The sequence below is a fragment of the Dermacentor albipictus genome, unplaced genomic scaffold (genome assembly GCF_038994185.2).
Source record: "Dermacentor albipictus isolate Rhodes 1998 colony unplaced genomic scaffold, USDA_Dalb.pri_finalv2 scaffold_16, whole genome shotgun sequence".
Classification (NCBI taxonomy): Eukaryota; Metazoa; Arthropoda; class Arachnida; order Ixodida; family Ixodidae; genus Dermacentor; species Dermacentor albipictus.
Genome location: NW_027225570.1, coordinates 8,429,956 through 8,443,546, shown reverse-complemented (window position 1 = coordinate 8,443,546; position 13,591 = coordinate 8,429,956). Strand labels below are relative to the sequence as shown.

Here is a 13,591-nt window from a genome sequence, read left to right as displayed (position 1 = left end):
TGTGTTTGCCGGCGACCAGTAGACATGGCAAGCGCCAGCTCTAGGGCTCGAAAGTGCGGAAATGTGCCCGTTCACACGGATCCAAAGTAGAAGAAGTCATCTGGGCATCATTGCGTCGTGTTTGGATGCCAAAACAACCAGCGGAAAAGGAGCAGGTTGCTTAGCGCCGTTTGCGAAGAGCACAACACACGTAGGGAATCGTGTTTTCAGCCTGCGCCGATTTCCATCCGCAAGGAAGAATGCCAAGCTGCGCCACCGGTGGATAGCTGCAGTGAATAGGAAGAACTACCAACCCAGTGAAAATGCGCGAGTGAGTATTCGATCTGTGTATATTTTGGTGCCACGTTCATCTTTGCGCCCTACAAACGTAATACGTGTAACACGCAGGTTTGCTCCGAGCACTTTCTGGGCAACAAGCCTACAGAGCAGAATCCCGCGCCGGTGCTTCGCCTTGGCGATAACAAAAAGGCAAGCCTTTTCGTGTTTTCATTCAGGCAGAGCTCCCGACGGTTAAGCGGAACAGTTGAGTTTGCGGTTAGCGATACTTGCAGCTGGTGCACGGAATGACCATTAAGCGTGAACGACAAGTTGTAGGCCTTGCTGGTGAGCGTTATTGTTAATGAAAGTAAACCGAAGTCTGCTCGTCACGTAGCATGCGTCCACAAAAACGTAGACGACGACTACTCGTCGCCGAAGGTGTTCTGGCAGCGCACCTACCTACCTTTACGAGCTGGTGTTGCAGGTGTCATTCGTAACGAATTCATTTGAGCCTCCTGAGCTCTAAACTGCGTGCGGGCTGTTATGCGGGGCAAAGCGCAAAATATTTCCGTTCATATGGCGAGGAAAATAAGGTGCTTAATTATTCTTGTATTTTGTAACAAAATTTTGATCGTTCTCACTAGTTTTTTTTTTACTGTTTTCTTTTCTAAGGGAGCGCCAACAATCCGATGGCCTCGCACAAGCGAAACAAGTCTGGTACCAGGTAGCTGCAGTTGGTGGGGCTAATTTCTTAGAATGCAGGTGCGGTTGTTGTCTTGTACCAAAGGGGTCCTGATGATGCAGCTTTAAGTAGGGATGGTAATTTTACGTGCCCTGTCATGGTTTGTGCAACTGTACAACACCTGCATCTGTCATGCTCGCCCTGTTATACGGGCTTTGACTGCACATGTAGTTGAACATTATAACTACTGTAGTACCGCATTTTCCAATGAGTGCAGGTTTAGCATCATATGCTGCTTGTTCGAGTGCTGTAGGCTTTTGTTCTGAATGTTGTACTCTTAAGTGGTTGCACGATACAATTGGCCTGGTGTATTTTCTATTTCATTTTGAGAGGACTTTATATCTTCGCAACAGTGATGGCATGGGAAAGAACTACAGCCCTTCTTACTATAACATCTATTTTGTTTTCAATGTGCAGGTGGTGAAGGGCAGGCGTCTGCTAACCAGGCAGTCAAACGACCTCGCCAGTTGGTTGCCAAACGCGGCCAACCCAGTAGAGACCATGACAAACAAGACCAAACTGAAAGTGAAGATGACAGTGTTCTGCGTGCTTTAATAATATATGGCACCAACACAGTGCTGTAAATTCCTTCACAGGTTACGTGCCAAAAAGCTCACACGTGTTCTAGCATATAGCGCGCGGTTTGTACAAACGTAATAGCGCACCTACCCGCAGTGGCGTAGCTAGGTCGTCTGGCATCCGGGGCCCATAGGTCTTCTGTCACCCCCCTTCCCGGGTGTAGCCGGCGGAAAGAGGGGTGTCTTAAGACGTATATGACACCCCCCCCCCCTTCCCTGGCCCCTTGCACCCGGGGCCCACGGCCCCCCGGCCCCCCCCCCATGTTGCTACGCCACTGCCTACCCGATGTATTCGCTTCTGCAGTCTGCACAGCACTCAGTGTGGCCATTGCGAACTTGCATGAGGTCTTGAAGTTTGATTGAATCCAGACAGCGAAAATGACAGGTTAGAAAAAACGCGAAACACGCCTTCCGCCCAGCTAAAAAGCCCAAGTTTCGCTTTCGCGCCGGGTCGCATCACCCGGCGTGGCAGCCCAGGCCTGCTACTTCGCGGCGCTTGGGATAGATGGCGCGACTGGCGCTCATCAATATGGCGGCGCCCTTTGAATTCACGGTGTTCTGGTGTATATAGACCGTTTTTTCGTAGGCGCCGCCATATTGTGAGCTCAGTGGCGCCGCCTATGAGCAGCGCCATACTGGCTTGGGTGAAAGCGGTCTTTTGCATGGCAGGTATACGCTCGGCGGTCGGTTCTGTCGTTTGTTTTCGCGGTCGTGCGCTCTGTTTAGTATGACGTGCGTATCCTACGTGGTAAACGGTTCTGTGAGACGTGCTGAAGTGGTTTAAGGCGTTATGGCCGGAATTTCTGCTGGCGTTGAGGTGGACGGAACACGCAGCGCAATGTGTGCGCGCATATTTGAGCCTACAATCAGCCTCTGAGATCAGTTGTGTATTTCTGAATGTTCTAGTCAATAATGTGACCTTATTGCAGTATTATCCTCTAATTCTAAGCTGCGGTTTAGGAGCCATGAAACATACTCGACGATCGTAACAGCGTGGGTATCGTTCTGCTACGATAAGTGCTGTGATGTTATACTTTGACAAGCGTTCAAACTGTTCGCTGCAGGTTACATTGCGTGACTACTTGGTTCGATGGATGAGGTTTTTCCCCCTGAATAAAATAGTTTTGGCAAGCAATAGCAGCATACATTACAGTCTGAATAAGGCTTGTCCAGCAAAGCGACCGTTTACGAACTGCGCGAGCGTCCTAAGCAGTGGTAGGTGCTAGAATACATATATATTTGTTCTATATACCGCATTGTCCAAGCATATGGCATGAGCGGTTATATATTTATGAACGTTATGCGGCCTGACTATGCGAGGTCATATTGCGGCGTTAGCCCGTTTTCTCTTGCTCTTAAAAGACGATGATAACCGAATTTTTTTTTTCGGTTGTGTTCGTTCCGTTCTCTACGACGCACTCACACGTATTACGGAAATTTTGTCCTCAAAAATAGGCATCGCATTCTTTTTATGCGATCCCTATCATATATTATGGCTGTATGCAGGCCAAAAAGGTAATGCCAAAGCCCACAGCTTACATATGTATTGTGCTGGTTCACCAACCGCAGTGATCGCTGTGCTGAGCAGCGCCATCGGCCTCATGCAGGAAGGCTAGCGTAGACATATGGTAATTTGAAGCCTACTAGACTTGAAATGCGCGAGAACGATGCCGGCGCATCACAAATATTTGATAGCGCCTGCAGCTTAGATGTTTCGTGGTTGCCTTAGGTTGGCCCTGCACGAGCATGCGCTCTTATGCTTTATGTTTTACTCCCTACGCCAAGCGATCAGATAGTGAGCAGATTTACCATATCATGCTGCTAATACAGAGACACCACTTTCCTTTGTTGAATTAAAACCGATATAAGCAAAATAATTCACAACACATACACACACCGCGACTGATAATGTGTGTACACCGCGGCTGATAAAACGTGTCACATTTTTGCGCCCCCAAGAGATATTTCCGCCTACTGTAGTTACCGATGCACCGAAAGGCTTCCCTGACGACCTTATATGAACGGACATGGCGTAAATTTCACAAATTACCATCTAAAACAACTCGAAACCGTTCCGCAGCACGCGACAGCAATACTTTCAAGCAGCGCCGCGCCGGATCGCCCAAGCCAGAGAGGAGGAAAGGCTCTGCGCGAGCCCTATCCTCCTCGCCCGATGAAACGGTCTATACCGCCGCGACGCCGCGAGCGACGGCGCGAGTTGGAGCCCCGTTTCTCCTCTTTCGTGACGTCATGGTGTCACGTGGTATTGAAGGCGACACCGCCGCGCCTGAGGAGCTGGGTTGAGCTCTCGTAATATGCTTCGCATAAAAATCAATTAGAGAGAAAATGACGAAATAAACACAAGCACGACGGCGTGTTCAGGAGACGGCGGCGCGTCGAGCAGACGACAGCTGGGCGCCGCCGTAACCACCGTCGGTAGACGTGGTTCCGCCGGATTGCTGGAACGTCAGCGGATTGGCTGGAACGTCAGAAGAAGGCGACTGCAGCGCCGCAGCAAATTTCAATGATCTTTGCTTCACTCTCGCCGCTTGTCGCGGCCTCCGCTGGACCCGCTCCCCCATTCTAGTACACTCTAGTTTGGCACGAGGCCCAAGACCCTGTCTTCCAACGCGTTCTTATGCTTGCGTTCGCGTCCCTGTCTTGAAGGGACGCGCACCCTAACATGCTGTAATGGTGCTTGCGTTGAGCGTATGTAAGGCGAAAAACGCGGTTCTAAGATGTCTGTTCACTAAATTGTGTAGTGAACCCATGTTTATAGTATTCGCGCAGTAAAGCAGTAGTATAGTAAGAGTCACGAGTATGGCAACCGTAACCGCAAGCGTCACGTTATGGTCGTAACTTGCCGGGACAGCGTAGTTGTAATCCACAGACCCTGCCACTGAGGAATACGTGGCAAGGCACGGCTGATGAATAAGTAATTGCGAAGATTAGTTTTCAGTAAAGGTTTGTTACCAAGAACGACGGGAGCTTATGCTGCAGTAAAGGACGGATGCTGGGTGGTGACTCCAATCATTTACTCGGCACATCACACATCTACACTGGAATTCAACTGGTTTCTCCAACTCTCGCTTATAATCTCTCGCCTCTAAGCTGCGACTTCGCCTGACACCCGGGCCCCAGCTTTTCCTCTTTGTCCCCCGATTCTTTCCCAATCTGCTGAGACGTGCTTCCACTGATGCTTGCTCCTCCTTTTTCTCAATAAATGAAGGCATTCATTCATGCATTCCCAATTTACTAAAGAAAATAGCGTGTCTTTATCTCCTTAACCACCCTGTCTCTCACCTGGACTCTCCCATCGCAAAACAAAGTTGCTGTGTTGCAAATTGCTGGGCGTCACATATACAATTTTCTAGGAATGGCCAGTATCACGGCGGGCAATTTTCGGTGGGTGACTGGAACACCTTCTCTGCCATATCCACACTCAGTGCTCTGCTTCGTGGGCTACTATTAGCCGCTACGACTAAGTAGAAAATGAAAGAAATCTAGCTGGGCTGGTCGCGGGCAGCTCTTTTTAAATTCGTGATGCGTCGATTTAAAATATATATATTTCTTATCTAAGCCTAAATGACAGCGATATAGGCGAGGTGAGTTACGGTACCTCGTTGGTTTGGACTAACGACGCCCTTCACGCAGCACTTTCGTCTTATGCGTGTTTGCGAACGGGCATGAAAGACAGGAGGGTAACTCGCCTTACTGAAATGAAACATTCGGAATAACCCTTTGTTCGGCGGTTGGACATATGTCGAGGGTCCCCGATACGAACCACCTGCAAGTCTGTATCACCTTGGAAAGGGGAACTTAAATGAAACGTTGTCAAACGGATAGGCTTTTTTAATTATCATAAGTATAACTTTATTGAAATAAAGGATAATAAGATTAGGAAAGTAGAAAGCTGCAAATACTGGGGGATTTAACTTCACGTCTATCCTCGGTACCTCACATAGACAATATAACCTGTGCAGCCCGAAAAAGACTAGGATTTCTAAAGTTTAAATTAGGTGACTCCACATCCTCATTAAGATTAAAAGCCTGTAAAACGTACGTTAAGCCTCTCTTAGAATATTCGAGTATCGTTTTGGATCCTCACACAGTGGCAGGTATTGGAAAACTCGAAAGAATTCAAAGGTTAGCCGCGCGCTTCATTTATAAGCGCTTCAAACGACGTGATTCCCCAACCAGTATGCTGGAAGCCGCAAACTTGGAACCACTAACTGATCGAAGAAAAACTGCCAGATTAAATTTCTTTCGCCAGCTTTATTACGGGAAACTAGGAATACAACCGCGTGACTATATTATTAAGGACGCATCTCGAATTTCCTGCCACAAACACAGCCAGTATTTAAAACCGATCTTTGCACGAACAAACCTTTTCAAAAACTCATTTTTTTCCGAAGACAATCAATGATTGGAATGCCCTACCTTGAAATTCGCACTGGTTACAGCCACCCACTTGATGAATCTTGTTGACTGTAACCCTTGTATATATTTGTATCTTTGCTTTTCTTTGTATTTGCTCACGTAGCCCCCTCCTGCTTGGACAGATGTCCGCAGTATTACTTCTAAAAATATTTCTTTGATTTGCTGCTGAGCAAGATAATAAATAGAGTTTTCCAAAAGCTTAAAACCTATTGTGAAAATAAATAGAAAAAATTAAAAAAAATTATGTATGCTAATCTTTGGCCCGTAACCTCTGTGAATTTTCTGACCAGTCCATGCTTAACGACGGCGCAAGAAATTATTGGCTGTATAGTGGGCATGGTGTTGAGCGGCTAAATTCGAGCTCATGGGTTCAGAATAGGTAACGGAATTCGATGGGGACGAAATGTTAAAACACTGGTGTACTTCTCGTTACGTGCACTTTAAAGAACCCCAGGTTGCTAGAACAGAACAGGGCGCTTCATAATCATATCGACAGACGTAAAACGCAAGCACTTTTGTTAATTAGAAGATACAGTAAAATGATGTAGATGTGACCTTGGGCTTCTTTCGGAGATGCAAACGGAAGGAATTATTCGAAAATCTGGTATCTGAGAAAAACATGCTGCGCTCATCTATTTCATAACTAAATTTAATGCCGTTCCCAACTGTACGTCCACCCAACTAAGAAGCTTGTGTATTACAAACGGCTGCTAGCAGTTATCCGGTGCACTATCATAGCAAGAGTAATGAATCAATTAAATGAACGGCATGCCTCACATAAAACTCTTGCATGGGCTAGTTGGTTCATGCTTGAAGTAGTAAAGGCAAGGCGCAGAAGACCAGGAGTCAGGAAGACAGAACACAAACGACAGGGCGGGCGCCACTCACAACTAAGTTTATTTTCGCAACAAGCCTGCCTTATGTAGGTTATTCACGCCGAGTCACACGCAGACTTTAGAAGTAAAAAACAGCAATCTATATAATTTATACAGTACCAGTGGCACCCACAACGATAATGGAAGAGAGAATAATGTAGAGGAATTTGAAATCCGACAAGTAACGCCGGAAGAAGTAAGGAAAGCCTTGGGAGCTATGCAAAGGGGGGAAGGCAGCTGGGGAGGATCAGCTAATAGCAGATTTGTTGAAGGATGGTCGGCAGATTGTTGTAGAAAAACTGGCCACCCTGTATACGCAACGCCTCATGACCTCGAGGGTATCGGAATCTTGGAAGAACGCTAACATAATCCAAATCCAAAAGAAAGGGGCCGCCAATGACTTGAAAAATTATAGACCGATCAACTTACTGTCCGTTGCCTACAATGTATTTACTAAGGTAATTGCAAATAGAATCAGGAACATCTTAGACTTCTGTCAAGCAAAGGACCAGGCAGGATTCCGTAAAGACTACTCAATAATAGACGATATTCACTCTATCAATCAGGTGATGGAGAAATGTGCGGAATATAATCAACCGCTATATATGTTTCATATATATTTCATATATATAGAAAACTAAAGTAACGTTTACCTGTCTCGGAAGAGAGCAGCAGTTTACGATAGGTAGCGAGGCACTGGAAGTGGTAAGGGAATACATCTACTTAGGGCAGGTAGTGACGGTGGATCGGGATCATGAGACGGAAGTAATCAGAAGAATAAGAATGGGCTGGGGTGCGTTTGGCAGGCATTCTCAGATCATGAACAGCAGGCTGCCATTACCCCTCAAGAGAAAAGTGTATATTAGCTGTGTCTTACCAGTACTCACCTACGGGGCAGAAACCTGTAGGCTTGCGAAAAGGGTTCTACTTAAATTGAGGACGACGCAACGAGCTATGGAAAGAAGAATGATAGATGTAACGTTAAGGGATAAGAAAAGAGCAGATTGGGTGAGGGAAATAACGCGAGTTAATGACATCTTAGTTGAAATCAAGAAAAAGAAATGGGCATGGACAGGACATGTAATGACGAGGAAAGATAACCGATGGTCATTAAGGGTTACGGACTGGATTCTAAGGGAAGGGAAGCGTAGCAGGGTGCGGCAGAAAGTTAGGTCCATTGGTCCCACTCGACCATTGTCTAGTACACTCTAATTCAAGCTCACGTTAGTTTATGTTGCTGTAGGAACCTTGCCTGCTATAGGAACAGAAAATAGTAGGCTCCTACGCTGGTGCGCATGTTGTCTAATGTAGTGGACATCCTGTATCTTGTGAAATAAACATTTGAAAGCACAAAAAAAAATTCTCGGCTATTTGTGCATGTATATAAATAGAAAACTAAAATACTTAGTTTTCATGACAAATTTTTCTCTTCGTGAAACAAAGTGTTAAGAAATATCTTTTTAGGTATAAGTGGAAGGTATTGATGTGTATTGCTTGAAGGACAGAGCCACTACATTATTTGTCATTTTTCTTTTTCTGTAGGCATATTCTTTATTTTCGAATGAGGTGATTGTTGAAGCTTCCGTAACCAGATTATGGACAAAATGATGGCTGCACTTGGCAGCTAGTGTTAATACTAACAAGGACGCCATCCAATGGTCGAGGCAGTATGTTGAACGATTTGATGTTTACGGGAGGCGTTGAAGGGCTGCTAGCGTATGGGCAACGCAATTTGAATAAGCTATATGAACTGTGCAGTTGTCTTCTGGAGGGTTATAGCTGGCTTTAGTGTTGGGTAGATGGATGTAGCAGGACACTGGTACACACACGTCTTCCAGAAAGCATAACTACTTCTTCACTTGCATAATAGTCCATTCTTGCTTTTCTGATGTCTTTCTTTATTTTTTTAGGACTGTCGAGGGCACTTTAAATCAGGCATAATGCTCACTTTATATAACAATTATCTTTTTTTTATAATCTCGCGTGTACATCGCTAATATTTCTGCCCTTCTATGCTTGTTACACAAAACCGAAAACTATCCTCGCGCCAGGCCACTCTCTTCATAGCCTTTCTGGGATTTTTTGTAATTTTTTTGCCGCGCGGTTTGCCATACGACATTTATTGTTGCGTGCAGGCATTTTTCGTGAGCAGAAATTAAGGCTTATTGCTTCAACTGTGCAATAGCTTCTTAAGAAGGACAATCAGCTTAGCTCGTAAAATGAGTTTTCAGGATGCTACGTTAAATGGTTGGCGCAAAATAACGTCGAACATTTCTAGAGCAGACGAAGGTCAGACTTACCTACACAATTTTGGGCCAAAGTTCAAGGGGGAAAACACTAAAAAGTTATGCGCATCGATGGTTTATGTACGGCCGAAACAGCGTAATGAATTTATCGTGCTTTTCAAACCCCAGCACGTCAAGGTGACGTCAGAGAATTTAAATGTATCTTCAACCATTTTGCACGCTTTGGTTCACGATAAAGAAAATGTCAGCTTGCTCTCTTACATTTCTGGCTACTTGAGAGGGCAGTGCCCTCTTTTCTTATTGATCTCTAGGCGTGGGCCAACGCTGCCGAAATGTGTGACACACATTGCGCTGGGCAGTTCAGGACATTGTCGTCACCATTGCTTTTGTTTTGCCTCTTCATCGCTGCACCAATATTTCATTCTTGGTGAGAGTGGCCTTGCTATTGCAGCAACGTGGCTAACAAATAAAGCTACTTTTTATTGTGTGCTGGCAATCTAGCATCTGTGTTTCGTGTGTAATAAGACAGTGTGAGTAGCTCAAGGTCTACTCACAACCCGCCACCTTGCGGGTTTCCACAGAACGTCGAACTCTTGCCTTTGCTTCTGAGTTGTTGATAAATTCGACTTCGCCCGCCATCTGCTAGCTGCCTGCTTAGCTGAGATGGTAGAGCGGCTGCCTCGGAAAGGCGGTGGTCCCGGGATCGGGTCCCGAACCAGGACGAATTTTTCTTCAACTGCGAAGCGTTCTTTTCAAGGAAACCGTATGGGTTTCCTTTGTAGCCCTTAGGTAAGTTTGGGTGGATGTGTCATCGCCTCTTTATTAATTACTTCTCCTCAACTTGCGGGTTTCCACAGAACTATTACGTCGAAATAAGATTCAGTCGAAGATAAATAATCAATATGTGCGAATATCTTTCTTTATAATAAATAAACCTTTGCTATATTACTTTGCGTATAGTCAGCGATACCAAACTGCAATATTTAATAATTGAAGCAAATAGTGCGGAATAGATTTGCAATTTTGCTTGCAGTGGAATAATGGCACGACAGAGCTACCGCGCACGTGTACTCACTGGGAGCATTTTACACAAACTGTCAGTGTGAGAGACCCAAGAAAACTCGGCTATCGAAGCTGGCCTAAATAAATTGATAAGACATTCACCATCGTTAAGTAGACCGCCTTGCAGTGCAAGAAACACTTCTGTGGCCTTGGACCGCATTTCAGCGCACAGCACGCGACGTTCTTTGCTTCGAGCAGTTTTTGTTTTGGTGCTGCTTTCTTCCATGCTATGCAGCGATTACTGCCGTTCGGTAACCTTTCACAAGGCTGCTTTCCGAACGGAAAAATGAGCGCATAATTGAATCCGCTGGCGTGCACGATAAACAGGTTGAGAAAGTGACAGCGGTCCTCAGTAGAGAGAGAGAGCGTAGACGGCGGTGGCGCGGGCTCAATTTCCTTAACTAGCGAGGGAGTTGCGGCCACTGTATAGCGCACGGATGAGCAAAGAAGCACACATCTCGTTCTGCCGCAGATCGGTGACGCGATTGTTGTAACGGGATGGAGCTCTCGCCTGCGTCGTACGGGCCCCTACCGGCCGGCAAGGTTGCCCTGTACTGCGCGTCGGCAGTGGCGATTGTGGTGTGCTGCTACGCCGTGCAACTCTTGGCAAAGACGATTCAAGTCTACGCGCGCTTGCGCAATGTTCCCGGACCGAAGCAGCGCTTTCCATTCTCGTTTTTCGTGGACATGTGGCTGGGCTCCGTCGCCAAGGATTCGCCACTGGAGGTGCCGGCGAGTGAGTGCTGCAACTCCTTGCTTTCCCGGAAGACGTTCTTTCGAAACCAAGCTTTTTGCTTGTTTTGCATGAGAAATTCTCCACCCAACGACTCCTTTATTGAGTCACCTTTGACGTCGCATACTAGGGACAAAATCACTCTCAATTGCCACACGCATGTAGGAATGTGTAAATGAGGGTCGATAAAAGGTCGGATGATGGCGCAAAATGGTAAAAATTGAGCTTCTGTTTACTTATTTATTTATTTATTTATTTATTTATTTATTTATTTATTTACACATACTGCAGCCCATGCTGGGGCTATAGCAGGAGTGGATAATACAATACATCAAAGAAATACAATAGGCAACAAAGAAAGTTTAGGCGCAGTGTTGAGGGAGTACAGACAAGAATTCATTTAATAGGAGAAAACGGTTGGTTCCTGGTAGCGAATTCCAGGCTTCAATTGTTTTCCATTTTCCATTTCTTTTATTTACAAAATGTTCATTTAAATGACTGGTCTGATAATGTGTCGTGTTTTGCGCTTCGGCGCGGCGAAACGGCTATTAGAGCTGCCGTGCTGCAGGCCCTTGGTTTATGTTTCATGTAATGGACTTCCGCACAGCGTATCTGCAAAGCGGCACGCGATTGTTTTTGTGTTCCGCCTCCCTCAAAATGGAGTCACCTCGAATTGAACCCGCGTCCTCCTCCTGAGCATGCCATGCCCACTGAGCGACCTTGAACAAACTTGAGCCGCCCTGAGGACAAAAGGAAAAAGTAGGGTACTGTGAAGGGCATCCATAGCAGCGTCGTTGCTCGCTCTCTACGTCTATAAATGGGATCCACCGCAGAAGCGTGGGGGTTCAAGACTTTGCGCTGGTGTGTTCACGGGTTCCATGGGGTGCACGGTAAAGAACCCCAGGTGCTCAATGCGGCAAACGGCGTGCCTCCTAATCAGACTGTCGTTCTGGCAAGTAAAACCACAGAACTATTTACGTGCGCATGTGCTGCAAATTGAATCTCAGTAAAAACTTCATTTGGGCCTAGTTGGTACACAATTCTTAACATTACAGCGCAAACACCTAAGACGAACCACAAAAAGAAAGACACGGCACACTGGCGCTAACTAACAACATTTTTTTTTCCTTCGTCGTCGATGCATATATATACCTAGGCCACATAACCGCGCAGGCGCAGAGAATACATTGCTGACATCTGCCAACTTATCACATACGCAAACGTAGGAATTCAAATTCTGATGAGTGCAGGGACAAAGATGTGTCACTGATGCAATTATTGCCTGGTTATTTTTTTATGTGGTGGGCCTCTAAGGCAAGCCGCGCATGCTCATTCTTGCTTTTGCCAAGAATTAACGTCCGATCTAGTCGTGCCTCACAATTTCTGCAAGAGTTTATATGCGCCACAAGGTGCGCTCCCCTATCTACATTTTGGTTTACTTTTGCGCATATTCCCTGAGTCGCTCATGGGCGCAACGCCCTGCCTGGCCAACGTATGTCTTACCACATGAGAGTGGAATGCCATAAACCACGCCGACAGCGCACGACACGTATGAGGCACCATGCCGAATTCGGCATCCTCCTCTGCTCTCTCCGCAGGTGCGAGAACATAGCTTTGAAAGCTTGTTTGGCGCAGAAATTTCCAAAGGAGCACCATGCCTGCAAGCAACTTGAGTTGCTTACAGAGCAGAGGAGCAGAGCAGAGGAGGATGCCAAATTCGGCATGGTGCCTCATACGTGTCGTGCGCTGTCGGCGTGGTTTATGGCATTCCACTCTCATGTGGTAAGATATACGTTGGCCAGGCAGGGCGTTGCGTCCATGAGCGACTCAGGGAATATGCGCAAAAGTAAACCAAAATGTAGATAGGGGAGCGCACCTTGTGGCGCATATAAACTCTTGCAGAAATTGTGAGGCACGACTAGATCGGACGTTAATTCTTGGCAAAAGCAAGAATGAGCATGCGCGGCATGCCTTAGAGGCCCACCACATAAAAAATAACCAGGCAATAATTGCATCAGTGACACATCTTTGTCAGTGCACCCATCAGAATTTGAATTCCTACGTTTGCGTATGCGATAAGTTCGCAGATGTCAGTAATGTATTCTCTGCGCCTGTGCGGTTGTGTGGCCTAGGTATATATATGCATCGACGACGAAAGAAAAAATGAAGTTGTTAGTCAGGGGCAGTGTGTGTCGTGTCTTTTCTTTTTGTGGTTCGTCCTAGTTGCTTGCGCTGTAACGTTAAGTTCAGAAATTGAATGCCTTTCTTGTATGTTTTTTGTCACTGCCTCTCCCATGTTCAGCGCAGCTGCGCTGGAGTCAACGTTCAAGGGAAAAAGCGCAGCAATAAACGCTCTATTAAATGAAGTGAGCAGTTTGTTTTGCAGCAAACTGTAGCTTGATAGCTAATGTGGGATCAATGTTGTGTAAGATAAGCTTTGTACGTAACGGAAACCTGTCCTCAATCAATTTGCAAGTTAGTGCATACGCCTAAGCAATTATGAATTTTTCACTGGATTGAAAGCTCTCACTGTTTACTGTAATCAAAATAAGGCATCAATTATTTTTTTGTGGACACTGAAGCGATATATTCGTGGTTTATTCTATCTCCCAAAATGGCGCAGTATGGGCTTTGAACATAACCGATGTCTGGCTCTC

General features: G+C 46.0%; 1 protein-coding gene across 1 annotated transcript in view; it reads left to right on the top strand.

Moving 5' to 3' along the window:
• The first annotated feature begins 10,595 nt into the window (after positions 1-10,595).
• The window catches only part of LOC135901682 (cytochrome P450 4V2-like), a 152,393-nt gene continuing 149,397 nt past the window's right edge, over positions 10,596-13,591 (top strand). The window contains exon 1 of the mRNA XM_065431527.1: positions 10,596-10,937. Coding sequence (XP_065287599.1) covers positions 10,700-10,937 — 238 coding nt within the window. The 5' untranslated portion in view covers positions 10,596-10,699. The remainder of the gene's footprint in view (positions 10,938-13,591) is intronic.